This window comes from Acomys minous (assembly GCF_964271855.1).
Source record: "Acomys minous genome assembly, chromosome: 9".
NCBI classification, from domain to species: domain Eukaryota; kingdom Metazoa; phylum Chordata; class Mammalia; order Rodentia; family Muridae; genus Acomys; species Acomys minous.
In genome coordinates this window covers 3,961,543-3,978,526 of record NC_140490.1, presented here as the reverse complement: position 1 = coordinate 3,978,526, position 16,984 = coordinate 3,961,543, and the positions used below count along the sequence as shown (strand labels likewise).

Below are 16,984 nucleotides of genomic sequence, written 5' to 3'. Positions count from 1 at the left end.
GGGTAGGGTGGGGTAGGGTGGGGGCCTGTGGGGTGCCAGTTTGTGCTCAGCATGAACTCATAAGTCAATTTGAACCCCTAGCTATCTACACGTCATCTGTCTTTTTTCCCGCGATTCTTCTTGTAACCAGTGGGCATTCTTCTGCATTGCCTTCTAAAATGTAAAGGCTAGGGGCCTCACTTCATCTAATTTCATCATCATTAATCAGCCAGGGGAGAGATTTCCGAGGAAGACATCCCACTCTCCGTCACTAGGTGGCAGAACAGCTTAACAGATGCAGTGGTGTGGCAATGCAACTGAGCTGAAGAGACCAGAAACAGCCTGGGCTGCAGGAGAAGGAGGCTCCGCCTTGGCAAGTCAGTGCACCAGAGGCCGAATGCCTCCCGTGTGCCTTCCATGAGACCTCCAGGAGCCTCACGGAGCCAGGCTTTTCCTACCCAGCACATGAGAAGTACTGGTCCTTGTATAGGGAGGACTGTGACGGGATAAAACAAACAGAACCTGTTTTGTTAATCCAGGAATAAGAAATCTTCAGACAATGTGCCCTAAGCTCATAACACTTGAAAAAAGAAAATTTATGACCCTGCTTCCAAATTCAGTGGAAATGTTCGCTCACCCTAGAAAGAATGTTTGTGAGTTTAGTTACAGGTGAAGGGATATGATGTGAGGTGGTTGGCACTGCCAGCAAGTACCAGATCCCAGGCTTGGTGATAGATTCTGGGCAACAGATATCATAAGAAAGAACACAAGTCCTATACAGAGGACACTGGGATGTCACATGCCTTGAGCAGATAACGAATGCTGCAGCCTACACCAGTTGCCAAAGGTAAGTCCTGAGGACAAGGATGAGAAAGGAAGGAGGGGGTTAGGTAGGGATGGAAGAAATGGCTCAAGGGGTTAAGATCCATCGCTAGACTTGTAAAGGACCAGAATTCAGTTCCCAGCGCCTGCATCTTATAGCTCATATCTGCCTGTAAGATACCCAGCTCCAGGGTATGCAATATCCTTCTCTGGCCTCCACACTCACCTGCATGCATGAGCACCCCCTAACAAGCACACAAAGACAGACAGACAGACAGACATACACACACACACACACACACCAGCCTTTAAAACAGATAAGGAAACGGAAAAAGACTGGTAGTTAATGGAAACTGAGAAAATGTCAATATGGGAAAAGATCAGCCAATAACCACTTTAGAAAGCATCCCACCCCTACCCACCCCCACAAGCCCCGCTAGAGAGACTGGCTCCACCTCATCATGCCCCACCCCCTTGTTATCTCTTTTTCCTTATAACTATAGAGGTTTGTAGCCCGAGTTTACGTATTTCTCTCCCACAATAGGGCAAATCACATTTGCACCTTAAGCTCAAGTCTAGTACAGCAACTAACACACTATAATTTATACCCGCTTTAAAGCCTGTTCAGTGACTGAATGCCTGAAGATGATGCTGATGTTAGTGGTATGGCTACGCAGAATTTTAAAACAAGGGTTTACGCTAACATGACTTAAGTGAAGCACCCCAGAAAACAAGGGTTGCGCCCTTCCTTCTGGGGTCTCCTGCTGCCGTCGTGTTGCTTGTTCGGTTCCTTTGTCTTAGCAGATTGAAATGGATTTTTTTCAAGATTTCTGCTTCTCGTCATTTAGCAGGGCTGGGACTGATGGGTATACTTCAGGTGATAATTCAAAGTTTGAGGTATGGGATGATGAACACCTCAGTTCACATTCTTGCTGTGTCACTGTCCTAGCGCGTGCGACAGCTAGCCTCTTCCAGGCTCTCCTACTTTAGAGCTTGTAGCAGGAGCACCAAATGCGACAAACACATGAAGATCTTACTCTGATACCCGCCGCGTAACACACAACAGTATAATAACAGCGGCCTATTACAGCTCCCGTGATCTCAGGGGAAGGTTCATGCTGCATTTATCAAAACTGATTTGTAGCTATTATGAGCAAAACACTGTGCCAGGCGCCTAGAGGAACACAAAAGAACATGGAATGCATCTGCTTTCAATGGGCTTTCTGTAAAGAGCAAGGCAGTAAATGGTATTTTATGTTTTGTGACCCTAGGTCTCCATATTACTGGATACGATATGTAAATAAATGAGTGAGGCTGTGTTCCAATAAAAACCACATTTCCAAAAGTAAACAGTTGAGGGCTGGGAAGATCACTCACTGTATAAAGTGCTTCCCAAACAAGCATGGAGACCTGAGTTCAATTCCCAGCACCCACATTTAAAAAAAAAAAAGCCAGGCATAGTAAATCCTAATACCATAATACCATGGAGACTGAGACACAGGAGTCTTTGAGAGGAGAGGGAATGGGGGATGGGAGGGGGAGGGGAAGAGGAGGAGAGGGAATGGGGGATGGGAGGGGGAGGGGAAGAGGAGGAGAGGGAGAGAAGGGAGTATAATTGTCTGCTATACCTCTGGTCTGGCCAGGGAAATAGTTCTTTTCTGTGGTCCAGGAAATAACAAGTTAATTTTGTCCTTTGTGAGACAGGCTGATACACTACTATTTGACCTGAGAAAGAAATTGAGCTCTGTGACTGTGATAAATAATCAAAGAGTCGCTAGTCTCAATATTTAATTCAATTAATAACAAATACATCTTAGGAAAAAGGAGACACTTATCATCTGCCAGCAGCTCTAATGTCCAGGCCTAGGCGTCTCCAGGAAAAATGAACAGGAAAGAAGAAAGCTGGTTAAAAATAAGTTATCCTAGGAAGGAGGAGGATCAGGCCTCAGCACCCTAGACTGGCAGCCTTAGGGTCCTGTATCCTTGACAAAGAAGACAGGTCAGACCCCAAAGAATGGAAGAGAAGTGAGTCCTCACTCCACAGTCTCCAACATGCCGTGAGCTGGCCCTAACCCAGCCCCAGGAGGTTGGGAGGAAGAGCATCCACCAGGTTTGCCCCAGAGATCATAGAGAGGAACACAAGCTGGGGCTCCCCTCTCGCTGAAACCCAGGCCTTGGAGAACCTTCAAAGGGAGGTCGATGGATATTCTAAAGGGCCCCTCTTGTCAAGTTCACACTGTAACATGGGATATAACATGCTAGGTGTATCTCAAGGGGTGAATGCTTCTGCTTTAATACCCAAAGTATCTTGAAATAAGGGGTTTCAGTAAAAACCCGACATTTGGAAGCCTAAAATACCAACGTGCAGAGTATGAGATGGTTGGCATAGCAGGCCCTGCTAGAACTCAGGTTTGACTTTATGGTAACATGGACCCACAGACCTCAAAGTTCAGCTCCCAGACCATCATCCCTGGGGGAAAGCCTCAGCCCTTACACACCTCCTCAGACGCACTGGATCCTACACTCAAGAACTTGGTCCCAAACCTGCGGTTGAACCAGACCTCTGGATGTTCTGTTAGCCACTGAGGTTTGAGACACAGTACTCTAGAGTAGTCACCCATGCTTTATAGAGACTTTCCTTACTTGTCTCTAGAGGGCATGACAGGAGACTTTAGAAGGGATTGTGTGTGTGTGTGTGTGTGTGTGTGTGTGTGTGTGTGTGTGTGTGTGTGTGTGTGTGTGTAATGTATGTGCTCTTATTAAAGAACTACCAAGTGAAGTATTTGTCAATTCTGGCTCATACTGGATTTCTTTACAGAATTTGAAACCATTTCTGGTGGCTTAAATTGGCATAGACTCCAACTGAGGTACAGTCTGGCCTGAGCAGTAGGAAGTGTCTATATTCTGCAGGATACTTTAAAGTCCTTCCAAGGTCCCTTGACCCTGCATAAGAAACACCTGGGCAGTTTGCTAAAGCATCCTTCAATCTCTGTCTTAGGAAAGCCAGGGTTGAAGGTCTGGGTTGGAATTGATGGCCTTCGTTTCTGAGTCTCCAGCTCTGCAGGCTGGCAGGCGATGCCTTCAGCGCTAAGGCCCTAGCAGGAAAACACTGGCCTTTAGAGCCCTGCAACCTGCCCTGCGCTGGCACGCTCAGCTTCCCTTTACATGACTATACCCTGGTCATTATGAGTACATTTGGATACCTCATTAGCATCTCACAAGATGCACATTTTCCCATGGTTAGGTCACGTGCACACAGAAAACCAACGGAATCATACCCCCAAGTGCCTAACTAGCATTCAGTTCTCAGTTCCCAACCCGCTATCTAGGCCAAACCATCAGTCTTAGATCTCAGAAAAGAACTGAGGCTTTTCTTATTGCTTTTTTTTTTAGAGGCTGCAAAGGTAAATATGTCCAGTCCCAGAGATTGAGTTGCCCAAGGAGATTGTTCTAGTAACACCCCTGGTGAAGCAGAGCCACCTGAAAAGATGCTGGCATCTGTGAAAACCTCCTACTGAACTCATTCCTTGAAGACATTCATTTTAGGAAGTTATTTCCAATTTGGCGTGTAACAGCCGTGCAAGTCAACGAGGATTTAGAATCCCCGCTCCCTACGGAAGGCATCTTATTTAAAGCACATTCCTGACAAAGCAATATCAAGGGGGCACAACTGGCAATCTATTCAAGAGGTGCAATTTCTCCAGAAGCAGATTTAAAGAGGACAGCAGATACCAGAACAGCAGTCAGATTTCTGAAATTCATCCAAACTTTCACCAGTCTGCTTCACCGGGGATGCCTTCATTCAAAATCTAACCACGGGGACAGAGCTCAGCCCTGGCCTTATTTATCTCACTACACTTTAGTGACATTAGTCACGCTTTAGTCTCAATGCTATTCCTAAGGTTCACAGTATCGCTGAATTTTATTTGTAAAAAGATTCAAACAAAGTGTGTGGCCCCATGTCTCAGTCCTTTAGGGACCCATAACGAATACCTCTGGCTGGATAAGTTATAACAACATAGATGCATCGCTCACAGTTCTGGAGGCTGAATTGTCCTAAGGTCAAGGTACCGAAGCACCCAGCACCTGGTAAAAGCTTGCCTTATAAGGGTGCTGATACCACTCTGGGCGGCCACATGCTCATGACCTAATGACCTTTTAGACACCACCCTTCTAACACTGCTAGACCAGGGCTAAGCATCCACACATGTATTTGGGGGACACTAGTATTCAGAACACAGTAGCACACACCTCTCTAAAATGATGCCCTAGCAACCCAGATGAAATTACATTAACTATTTTCTATTAATTTGGACATGTATTTCAAACGAGCCCTCTTACTCTACAAGGCCAATGGTGAAGAGAAGGAAGAGGGAAAAGCCAGCTTAGTCCCAGAAGTAAGGTTGGGCGTGGTGACACATGCCTTTAATTCTAGCACTTGGGAGGCAGAGGTAGACAGATCTCTGTGAGCTCGAGGCCAGCCTAGTCTACAAAGTGAGTCCAGGACAGGCAAGATAGCACAGAGAAACCTGTCTTTAAAAAAAAAAAAAAACAAATAAGCAAACAAACAAACAAAACAAAACAGTTACTTTTTAGCTTTTCTTCCTTTCTTTTTCCTCTCAGTTGGGACTGTGTAGGACACCCTGTCAGAAGGTCCGTTTGGCTCTGTCAGAGCTCCAGACAAGGGGAAGGCTTCATCCCTCAGTGGGTTTAGTTGGACGATACTCCTTTTGTGTGTAACTGGAACAGCTGGGTGTGTTTCTCACTTAAGAGGCATCAGGCATCATTCATAGGAACCTTGAAGTTGAAGGTGCCAGCTTGGCCACTTAACTTTGTGACTCTGAGAGCAAGCAACTTAACATAATCAAGGACTGGATTTCTCAAATGGATCTAAAAATGACATGTTTTTCAGGCTTGTTTGTCAGAGAGCTTGAGCCAAAATGCATATACACAATTGCAAACACACATATACATGTGCACAATATAAACACACCCAGCTTTATGTTGGCTGTAGAAAGACCTTTTCCTTAGAAGTGTATATTTCTGCCTCTCTTTCTCCTTCTTACCTAAAGGCAAACGCACTTGATATCAAGAAAGGAAGCCACACTTGTTCCTTTTCCATATTCATTATTGTTGTTTGCTTGTTGCTTTGTTTTATGTTTTTGTTTGTTTTGCTTTATTTTTTGAGATGGGCTCTCATTATGTAGCTCTGGCTGTTCTGGAACTCATTATGCAGGCTAGGCTGGCCTCAGAATCTGTCTCCCAAGTGCTGGGATTGACGGTGAGTGCCTCTAGGCCTCCTACTGTTGGGATTACAGATGTGAGTCTCTAGGACTGACGTCCGATTTTACATTTAAATGTAGCTACAAGCTAAAGGGAGGGGGTTACTTAGAAAGTTTGGGTTTAGAAACTGAAGATAATGAAGCTGGAAGTCGGGGCACTTTGGTAGGTGGCGCAGGTGATCTTGGGGTTCTGGGGACTGTCCTTCTAATGCAGGGACCTCTTGATGGAGGGAGAGCAGGAGCCTTAAGGTCACTAGTTCCTGACAATGCCGAAATTCCAGAGCCATCCTGTAGGGGGAACCAGAGACCTGTTCTTTTTTCCTTTCTGCACCTAAAGGGCCATTTTATCACAGAGCAGGAAGCCTGAAGCTAAGGTTGTGAGTCAGGCCCAATGCTTCGTGTGTGTGTGTGTGTGTGTGTGTGTGTGTGTGTGTGTGTGTGTGTGTGTGTGTGTGTGTGTGTGTGTGTGTGTGTAAATATGTATATTTAAGTATATTTACATACACATGTATGTATGTATGGGATGCCAAGGCCTTAAATGTACTTGATTCAATTTGGGCATTTGGGGGGGGGGGAGGGTTCCTTCTAAACAGTGATTTTTATCTACTAATTTCTCAATCATCTATTCAGGAAAGTTTTGTTGTTGCTGTTTTGGGTTTTTGTTTTGTTTTCTTTTTGTTCGTTTGCTTGTTTTGCTTTTTTGAGACAGGGTTTCTCTATGTAGCCCTGGCTGTCCTGGAACTTGCTCTGTAGACCAAGCTAGCCTCAAACTCAGAGATCCTTCTGCCTCTGCTTCCCAAGTGCTGGGCTTAAAGACCTGTGTCACTATCACCCAACTAGAAAAGTAGTTAAGAAATTATTATTTTTAAATTTGTGTGTGTGTGTGTGTGTGTGTGTGTGTGTGTGTGTGTGTCTGTCTGTCTGTCTGTCTGTCTGTCTGTCTGTCTGTCTGTCTGCTTGTCTATATACATGCACACTCACCTTTACTTCATGTGCAGAGACCAGAGGACAACTTAAGGAAGCCATTTCTCTTTTTCCACGCATGAGTTCTGGGGACTACACTAAGAGTGTCAGGGTACCCTCTGAGCCCCCTTGTTGGCCCCAGAAACCTATTTAATTCTTTAAAAATTAGACTTGTAACCGGTTATGGGTCAAACCTGGGACAAATGGCTGAGATGCTTATTAACATATCAAAGCAGACCCTGGCCTCCAGATTCTCCCAGCATCCCTCAGACCCTATCTGTTACAGGGTATGGCTGCCATACCCACCTGCTACCCTGTATTCTCCAGCCTAGAGGCAGGCTGCTCTTCTTCCAGAGGCTCTCCCCTATATAACCCAGACATTACGGTTACCTGTCCCTTTTGTGCCGCTGGCCTCCTGGCTGCTGTACCTGGCTCCCTCCTTTCCCCTCTCCCCACATAGCTCAGGGTCATGACCACTCTGGACTCTCCCAGATGCCTCTGACTCTAACTATGCTCTCCCACATATCTACAGCAAACTTTCTCCCCCACTGTACCTATGAGCATCTGTGTCCCTTCCTTTCCGTTTTATTTCCTTTTTTAAAATTCAATTCCTTAAAAGTCAATCCAAACTTTTGTTGAGCTCCCTTGTTTGTGAAAGTGTCCTGCACATGCAAAAGTGAAAAATCATGGTGGATCCATCATGGCTTCACATTCTAGCATCATAAGCCTATAGAACTTTCTAGAATGATGAAACACTTTGTATATATACCTTATAATATAGTAACCACCAGTCAAAGGGACTATTGAGTACTTGAAATGTTGGTAACATTGTTGAATAACTGAGTTTTAATTTTGCCCAGTTTCAAATGTACAATGACACCTGTCCTGGTTGAAATTTTTATTTATTTTTAAATTATTTTTATTTTTGTCAACTTGACAAAAGGTAGAGTCATTTGGGAAGAGAAACTCTCAGTTGAGGAAAAAAATGTCTCCTTAACACTGGCCTATCCTTTTATTTTTTATTTTGGATTTGATTGATGTGGGAAGGCCCATCCTGTGGGTAGTGTTACGCTTGAGCTGTATAAGCGGACTGAACAAGCAAGGAGGAATAAGCGGGTAAGCAGTGGCCCTCCACTCACAGCCTCTGCTTTAGTCGCTTTCTGGACTCAACCTTGCTGAATCTAGTGAAGGAAGAAACTATGAGCCAAGGACTAGGAGGGTTGTCGAAACTAGAAAAAGCAAAGATGTGGCTCTTTCTTTCTCTGGAGTGCTTCAGAGCCTCAGAAAAGCCACCAGGTCCTGAAATATCCATGTGTGTATGTGTGAGTGTCTGGCTGTGTGTGTGTGTATGTGTGTGTGTGTATAACAGAGAGAGAGACAGAGAGAAACATACACACACACACACACACAGAGAGAGAGAGAGAGAGAGAGAGAGAGAGAGAGACAGACAAAGACAGACAGACAGACACAGAGGGTGGTGTTTACCTGAGAGAGACAGAAAAAGAGAGAGACAGACAGACAGAGAGACAGACAAAGACAGAGACAGACAGACAGAGGGTACATATGTATGTGTGTGTGTGTGTGTGTGTGTGTGTGTGTGTGCATGCACGTGTGTGCACACGCATGTTTATGTGTAAGGGGAATGCATGTATGTTGGAATGTATGCACATGATACTTTCATGAGCACATGCTACTTACTCTATGCAGTGGAGTTCTCTCCCCTCAGTGACTTAGCTTCCTCTGCCCTGCCCACCTCTGCGTTGCATGTCCAGCCTCAGCTGAGGCCTAGTGTTCCACAGAATCCTCTGTATCCCCAAACTGCGTGCACATACACACACACACACACACACACACACACACACACACACACACACGCGCGCGCGCGTGCACGCGCACACACACGCACACAGAGGCGTATGCACCATGTCTGCAGGTCTCGCTCCTCTGAACTCCCACAGGCTTTCTGCTGTACCTGGCAATTCTGGACTTAATTGCACAGTAGGTAATGTTACCCACTGCTACTCCATGTCTGTTTATCTTGTTTCCAAAATAAGATTGAGCCTTAGTCTCGAACAGGAACTACATTTCATCCTATTTCTCTTGTTTTCAAGTACTTGCTCACACACACACACACACACACACACACACACACACACACACACACACATCTTGTTTTTTAATCACCTTGTCACACACAAAAAAGAACACTTAGGCCTATATTTGTAAGTAGATATCCCCATTTTTTTTTAAATCTTATGACTGACCACTAACTCATTTTTCTATTTCATACTAGAGTGTTTTGTTTTCTGGTTAAAGGTTGGACCCAGAGTGGATAAGACAGGGTTACAGTTTTCTACTTAGGATTCAAGTCAGTGGCCGCCCCAGTCATGGTTCCCACTCTGTCGGGCAGAGAATAGGGGTGAAGTCTGTTTGAAACCACGGTACAGCTAACTAAGTGGCTTGTGATGCTCATATCCTAGTGCTAAGCACAAAATAGATGCTCAGTAAAAATGGGTTAGGCAGGGCTGCGACTGTGACTCAGCGGGGAAGCACTTGTCTCGCTTGCGCAAGGCACTAAGATGACAAAAGGCACATCAGACAACTGGGCAGTGAGTAAGCTCTATTCTGCCCCTCTAACCACAGGAAATGGCCAGCCACACAAACATCAACACACACAAAGGCGGCACAGCTGACCTCTCCTGTGGGCAGAGTTCCTAAAAGAACAGACGGATGAGTTCTCTTCAGAACACGCTGTCCATGTCTCAAAATAAGATCCACCTCTCATTTCAGAGTGCGTTTATATTCGTGGGCAGGGTAAGGATTTTGTAAAGGAAACAATGCACGAGCCCGTATGTGGGGACGGGAATTAAAATTAGCAGTGCCTTGCCATCTGCAGACATAGGTACCTTCCCTTCCTGCTGCCTTTTGTGGGGCTCCATCCTGCTCTCTCTGATCCTTTGCTGCTTTAGAATATGGAGGGCAGGTTAGAGAGCGAGGTTGGGATAGCTGCTGCCCTGCTAGCAAAGTCTGTGCTACATTCTTAGTATGTGGCTACCACACTGAAGCCCTGTTGTAGCCCTGTGAGGAGGCTGCCATTGTTATCAACCTTTTACAGGGCACAAAACTGAGAAAGCAGGAGTGGGGCCGGAGACGGTGATCGTGCACAAAGGGACCCCTTGGGTGGGAAGAGGCCAGTTGAGCTGGCACAGAACGGAGAGCTGGGTGCTGATCTCTTTCTCCCTGCTGAATGAGTTCACATGGAAGCCCTTGGTCCTCTGCAGGACCCACAAGCTGCTGACGTGCTCTGGAACTTGGAGATCCAGTTGCTGGCTCTGCTCTGGTCCTTTTGGCATTTCTAGAAACCGGAGGTGGGAAGGGAGGAGTGGGAAAGAACAGATATGGGAATGCGTGCTCTTAAATAAGATCTCTCGCTGCTGCACCCCCCCACCCCCCACCATTCCTGCCTCAGATGAAGCCATCAGCATCGCGTGATGAGTAAGTAGAGATGAAGCGGTGCCAACATCCAGCAGTAGAGTAGGCGCAGCCTTCCCCAACTCGGTCCTCAAAACTCCCAAGCTTCCAAGGTTAAGGACAGGAGCCCAAGATCAGAAAAAGAGTGTAGACATCATGTCAGACTCGGGGAAATTGTCCCTTCAGGCTGGGTGAACTCAGACGGGAAGAGTCAACTTCTCTGAGCTTCAGGTGCCTGACCTGTAAACACGGAGTGACTAACAGCTCCTCCCACAAAGGTTTAGTCTGAATGAAGATGGAGCTGACGTAGGTGAGAGGCTTCCAATGAAGCCTTTGAGTACCCACCATTGTTAGGTTGACATGGTATTGTTGAGTGTCTTAAGTTAACATATGCCAATGATGTATATGTTTTATTATATAATACACAATCCGGTGCTGATACTCAGAGTGGCAATAGGGGATGGGCTGTGCACTGTAAGAGATGCAGGCCAGGCCCCTGGCATTCACTCTAGTTTTTGGGTTTTTTTTTTTTTTTTGGTTTTTTGTTTGTTTCTTTGTTTGTTTGTTCATTTGTTTGTGGGGTTTTTGGGGATTTTGCGGGGTTTATTTTTTTGTTTGTTTGTTTTGTTTTTGGTATTTCAAGACAGAGTTTCTCTGCGTAGCCTTGGCTGTCCTAGACTCTAGTCACCATGGTGCCTGCAATAGCACCTGTTTCCACCCTCAAGAGCGTGTAGCATTGAGATAGACTTCTATCTTGTGTCTTATCTCAAATCCCAGGCAGTGAAGGCAATATTCCTCCACTTTCCAGGCTGAGGGCAAAGCTGCCCGAAATGGTCACACCTACCGGTCTTTTTCCTTCTTTGTAGGACTGTTTCCTGAGGACGATCACTCATTTCCATGGTGGCTCACAAGTTCAATGGTTGTTTTCCAGGGTGATAAACTACATATCATATCAGTCAGAGGAACCTCCTGGCTCTAGGCTGAAGGCCTCGTTCATAATAGGAAGGAAGGTTTTGGAAATGACGCACAGTCACTCAGTAAGAAATGAAAGTATCTTATTAAATGTTTTCTCCCGCAAGACAGAAAACCTCCCTTTCATTGATGTAGCTGCTGTTGTTATTAATTTCACATTGCGATATGCCATTGTTCTGTGTTTTCAGTTTCAAAAGTGATGCTTCCCATGAGATTACGTCACTTACTGGTTTAGTAGGTACCCAGGTTCCTACCCTTCTCAGAGCAGTAAGGCAGGACTTTCTGCCTACGTCCTTCACAGGCTGAGTGAAGAAACTAAAAACCCAGGTCACAAAGCCAGTCGGCACCTCAGGTGAGAAGACCAGAAGCCCCAGCTCACGGGCACACTCAGGATACATCTCAGGTGAGGAGACTACAAGCCCAGCTCACGGGCACACTCAGGATACATCTCAGGTGAGGAGACCAGAAGCCCTAGCTCACAGGCACACTCAGAATACATCTCAGGTTTGCTTGTGGCTCCTGTGATCTCAACACTCTCAGCAAGCACATCTCAGAGCCAAGAGGAAAACTTTTCCACTCAGCAGTAAGAGAATGTGAAAAGCCAGAGGGTGCGTGGGGTCTAATGAAGGGTATGCACACACACAGGTGCACTTTACACACTCTGCATGATAGTAGAGATGATTCTGTTCCAAATATACGACAGTTGTTTTCAAACCCAGGGCTTTGCACGATGCAAGTACATCTTCACACAACATTTTTAGAACATTATCTAACAATGTCTACAAAATAAATTATTCATGCTCTTTTACTTGGCAATTCCTCTTCTGGTAATATGGAAATATCTATAGAAATGGAATTTCACAAATACATTGGTGTGTGAAAATATCCTTCAGAGTAGCAAAGAAAGCATCCAGGCGACCCACTAGTTCCTATGGCTAGGTCCTCTATAAAACAAGCAGATAACGGAATCTTACTGAAATAGCTACAAAATTTACTTTATTTCAGAGCTGAAAGAAGGGAGGTCCACTTTGTGCTCCTGTAAGAGCTAAATTGCAGTGGAATATTGTTACTTAAAACAGTTTCTTCTAGAACACCACCACCCTTGTAATAGGTGCACATCCATTTATTTACGTGTGCGATGGGATGAGTTTGCAGAAAGGTGTGTAGCTTGTTAGCACCAGGCATCTCAGGGCGGGGGTGGGGGTCATGATGGATAAAAGAAGAAGAGATGCCTGCTGGTTTCTTTGTTAATGTTTGAAAGTTTTCACTGGTTACAATCGACATATGTTATTTTGTGAAAAATACGAACTCGCCCCTCATGACCATCAAAAAGCAAAACAAAGCATAAAACCAACCAACCGAACAAAAAAACTCTAAAAGTAAAGAGTGGAAACTCCTAGTAAGTCCTCCAAATCTATTTCAGCCTGTCCCTCAGCCAACATAATGGGAGCAGAAATATTTGCATGTTAATTAATTAAAACTTAGACAGGGCATCAAAGAAGAACTCGGAGCTGTCAATCTAAGCATTCTCTGCACTAGCTAATTTTCTTACTAATTGTTTTACTGTCCTAGTCTTGATTTGGGATGGCGGCCTGCTGGGCCTAGCACCAAGGAACGTTCTCCCCTGAGCAGAGAGGGAGGGGGCTGAGCAGCCTGAGATCCAGAGTGACGTGAGATGTTTCATCTTGTCCTGTGTCATCCCAGAAATTGTAGCTATAAATAGGCCCCAAACAGGAGACAGAACCTAACTGTGGCAGGCAGGTCTTCAGGGGCATCAGGACCTGTCACGGTGAAGGCTGGCCCCATTCCCGTGGGCTTCTTTAACCAGCCCTGACTCTCAGTTCCTGAATGACAAGTGACAGGACCATGGGCTGCAGAAGTCCCAGTTGTGACAGTGACGGGACTTCAACGATGACAAAACTGTGTTGCCCAAAGTGCTGACTCAGCAGCCCGTCCACAGCCACTCACAGGACCTCGTGTAGGGACAGCCCAGGACAAGGATCCTTCCTAGACCCTCTGTCCTCAGTCCAGCCTGCCTTACGGGCTAGTGAAAAGGCAAAAGAGACCAACTTACCAAGCCAGCTTCTGTTTAAGTACACAGACACAAACACGGGAGGGACTGTGAAGAAATCTACCACAGAATTCACTTCCAGCCAGAACCACAGCTTATCATTGGCTGCAATAAACTGGGGGTAGGGATGGGAGGGCGGGGAGGGGAGAGAGAGAAATAAGACAGGAAAACAAAATGAGAAGCATGGTGTCAGCGTTTACTGTTATGTCCTTCTGTCATAAAGGCTGGGTTTCTGTAGTGTCTGGCGGAGGGGGACATTTTGCTCTTCTCATATTCTAATATTTTCCCGTACCTCAATCACTAGCTTGTTTTGGGGGGATCTACAGCCTTTTGAGGAAGTGACTATATGCCACATTCACCATAGGGAATGATCAGGCAATATAATTTTCTGTGCCTCCCAACAGCCCCATGGAGAAGGCTTTAGTAGCCTCACCTTCCTTGGCCTTTCTGATGTAAATCTCACTGTGAATAAAGCATATGTACGTGCATTCACACTCAAACCCGCTACTCGAATTTTATACTCTCCATAGAGTATAAACTCTCCATAAAGACAACCTAGTACAGACCTCAAGTCCTGCCAGCCTTCACTCCTGGTTGACCCTGATAACTGCAATCTTAACACTGCGAAATGTAAATTTGTGAGCTCAGATGATCCTTTAAATTTTACTTTGTAATAGGGGAAAAAAACCAAATCCATAGAGCATGAAGGAACACTGGGTCAGTGAAAGTATCATTGTTTCAAACCCCTGCCTTGAACCCAAATAAACACGTGATACGGAAAGTTCTCAGCTAAGCAGAGAGCTTTCCCACAGACCCCTCAAGCCAAAATGCAGGCCTGCTGCCCCCCACAGACCCCCCCAAGCCAGAATGCAGGCCTGCTGCTCCCCACAGACCCCCCCAAGCCAGAATGCAGGCCTGCTGTCCGCCATGGAGACCGCAGGCTTCGCCGGGTGCAGGAGAGCGGTCATGAGTGTGGGGCTACCCTTGAGTTTTAGGTTCTCGTGCCCCACTGTGGTTCTACTGGGAGAAGCTGCCAGACTTACCCGCAAGCCAAAGTAGAGAAGGAAGAACACGTTGAAAGCCATGTCGATCTGTAATGTGAAATCTTTGTAGAAATTCTGGCAGGATTCTATTGGGCTATTAGACAGGAAGAAGAAAAAGCAAGAGGTAAATAAAAGACACAGACAATATCATCGCAGCTTTCCAAAATGCTGAGAGACGGGAGTGTGTGGGGTAGAGGACAAAATGAGTGTTTGCTGAATACAACATTTGGTCTTTCTACCCCCTTCTGACCATCAAGCAAGCATTGCCAAAGGGCTCTCCATTCAACCATTCAGTGTTTTGTTCTTTTATTTGCTTAGGGGTGGTGGTGGTGGTATTTTTATATATAGTTTTTTATCATCTAAGAGTCTAAAGAGGATCATGCAGACGCCTTGGAGGAAGGACAAGCAGGAAGGACTACCAAAGTCTTTGATTTCACATTAACCCTTAAAGAACTGATTTCTTCAATTAAAAGGACTCATAATAAGGTTAAAACATCAGACCCCATGCCCTCCAGCCCATTACAAGTGGAGCCTATTTTCCAGCAGCCACATCTGGATCTTATAAAAGCCATTAGCAGATTCATAAAGGACCCAGGAGGATCTCAAGAAAGCCTCGGAGGAGAGGGTCCTGGTTGCTGTTCTGGCTAGCTAAGCATGGACTTCCTGTGTGGTACTCTGGACAGGGGAAGGAAACACTGTTCAACAATAAAATTCAAGACTGTAAGTTAATGTATGGGGGCAGTACTCTAAGGGTTAATTTTGTTTGTAGTTGTAGTTGGCATGCAGGTTAATGGGCTTCGTGTGTGTGCCAAGCAGCCAATGTGCAACCCCAGCACACTCTACTTTGCTCAAGAGTTGGCAGTTCCAAAGAGTACTACTATACAAACTGGTACATGGCTTCCATGAGATTTCCCACAGCAGACTGATCAAAGAATCAGTATGTGAGCACTCCCAAAGTCTGGGCCAGGTGAGAAGCAGCAAAGCCTTACAGACATCTCAAGACTATAAAAGAAATTCCAGTAGACTGCTGCCTGTAAGCAAATGGAAGGCCAGGAACAGAAAGACAGTGAGGTGAGGAAAAGGAAGGGAGTACGGAGAGACCCCAAATCCTTCTTCGGATGAGAAGCAACATGGACCTCTCCCCTCCCCCCCCCCCAAGAGAGAGGGAGCTGGAGAGGTGCATCAGGAAAGATCGCTGAGCAGCGATGCCACCTTAGAAATCAGTGCATGAGATACCAGTTAGTATAGTTGCACTCCAGTGAGGGCAATGCTGGGCTGTTCAACAGGCAGGAATCAGTGCAGCCTGGGAACGCAGGGCCCAATCAGAGGCACGCCAGGTCAGTTATGGGGGCCTCCCGTCACGTGACATGCACCAGCTTTCTCCATTCTTCATTGGGATGGCAAACCAAACATGCCCTCTGTCACGTCCCAAACCACTACTATGTGTTAACACTCCACACGCAAAGGAAGAGTAACCTATTCTTGCATTTACAAAGTAAGCAGACTGAAGAAAAGCAACAGAACTTGGTTCTTTTACAAAGGAAACGACCACTGCCGAGTTCTCACTAAGGCAGGAAAGTGAGAGGAAAACAGAACGGAGTCTGGTTAGTCTAGTACTGAAAGGAGGCAGGCACAGCAGCTTCCGCAAAACAGCCTACTCCTGTTCATTACACACACACACACACACACACACGCGCGCGCGCGCGCGCGCGCGCGCACACACATACGCATGCACTTAAGTGAAAACAAGGGCTACAATTCTTACACTATGGTGCGGTATTACAAATAGCAGGAGCACAGTATGTTCCTAAGATATGTATCAAGGGTGAAAGGATATGATCCACTGCAGACCCCAAGGACCGTGAGTGGACAGTATGTTTCTCTGTGCTAAGGGAGCCATTGGCAGTATGCACTACTGAAAATTAAGTAGTGTGTGCATGCGCGCGCGAGCACACACAAGAAAACAAATAAGTTGAGTATGAGAGAGATTTATAGACAAGCATTGCTAACAGGAACTTGGCTTCTACATTCAAAGTATCTTTGTGTGTGCACACTGTCAAGAGAACCAAAGGAAAGCCTTGGGTCTAAGTTCATCAAGTAAAATCTGTAATTACCTGACTAAGCCAAGCAATAAGCTCAATACTGCCTTTCCAATAGTCATCGATGGAGACATTGGTGGCATCCGAGGGATCTCCTGAGTTCTCTAGACCCTGTTAATTCTATAAGCTTGAGGGTTCTTTTGGAAGGTCCCTTGGGAGATTATTCTGGACTGTGGTAGACAGGTGACAGTTTAGTGTCACTGAGATTATTTTTGTTCAACATAAGCAGGGTGATATATTCAAAAAAGTGTAAGCAATCAGGCCGTGGTAACTCTTCCTCAT

The 16,984-nt window shown here is 45.8% G+C and overlaps 1 protein-coding gene across 18 annotated transcripts in view; it reads right to left on the bottom strand.

Annotated features, from left to right (window-relative positions):
- KCNMA1 (potassium calcium-activated channel subfamily M alpha 1) overlaps positions 1–16,984 on the bottom strand; it is a 700,634-nt gene that overhangs the window by 280,668 nt on the left and 402,982 nt on the right. For all 18 annotated transcript variants that reach the window (XR_014781481.1, XM_084794298.1, XM_084794299.1 and 15 more), the window contains 2 exons: positions 14,604–14,697; positions 13,564–13,675 (listed from right to left, as the gene is read on the bottom strand). Coding sequence is in view for 17 of the 18 variants with exons in the window: in XM_084794298.1 (XP_084650424.1) it covers positions 13,564–13,675; positions 14,604–14,697 (206 nt within the window). In the remaining variant the exon portion in view is untranslated. The remainder of the gene's footprint in view (positions 1–13,563; positions 13,676–14,603; positions 14,698–16,984) is intronic.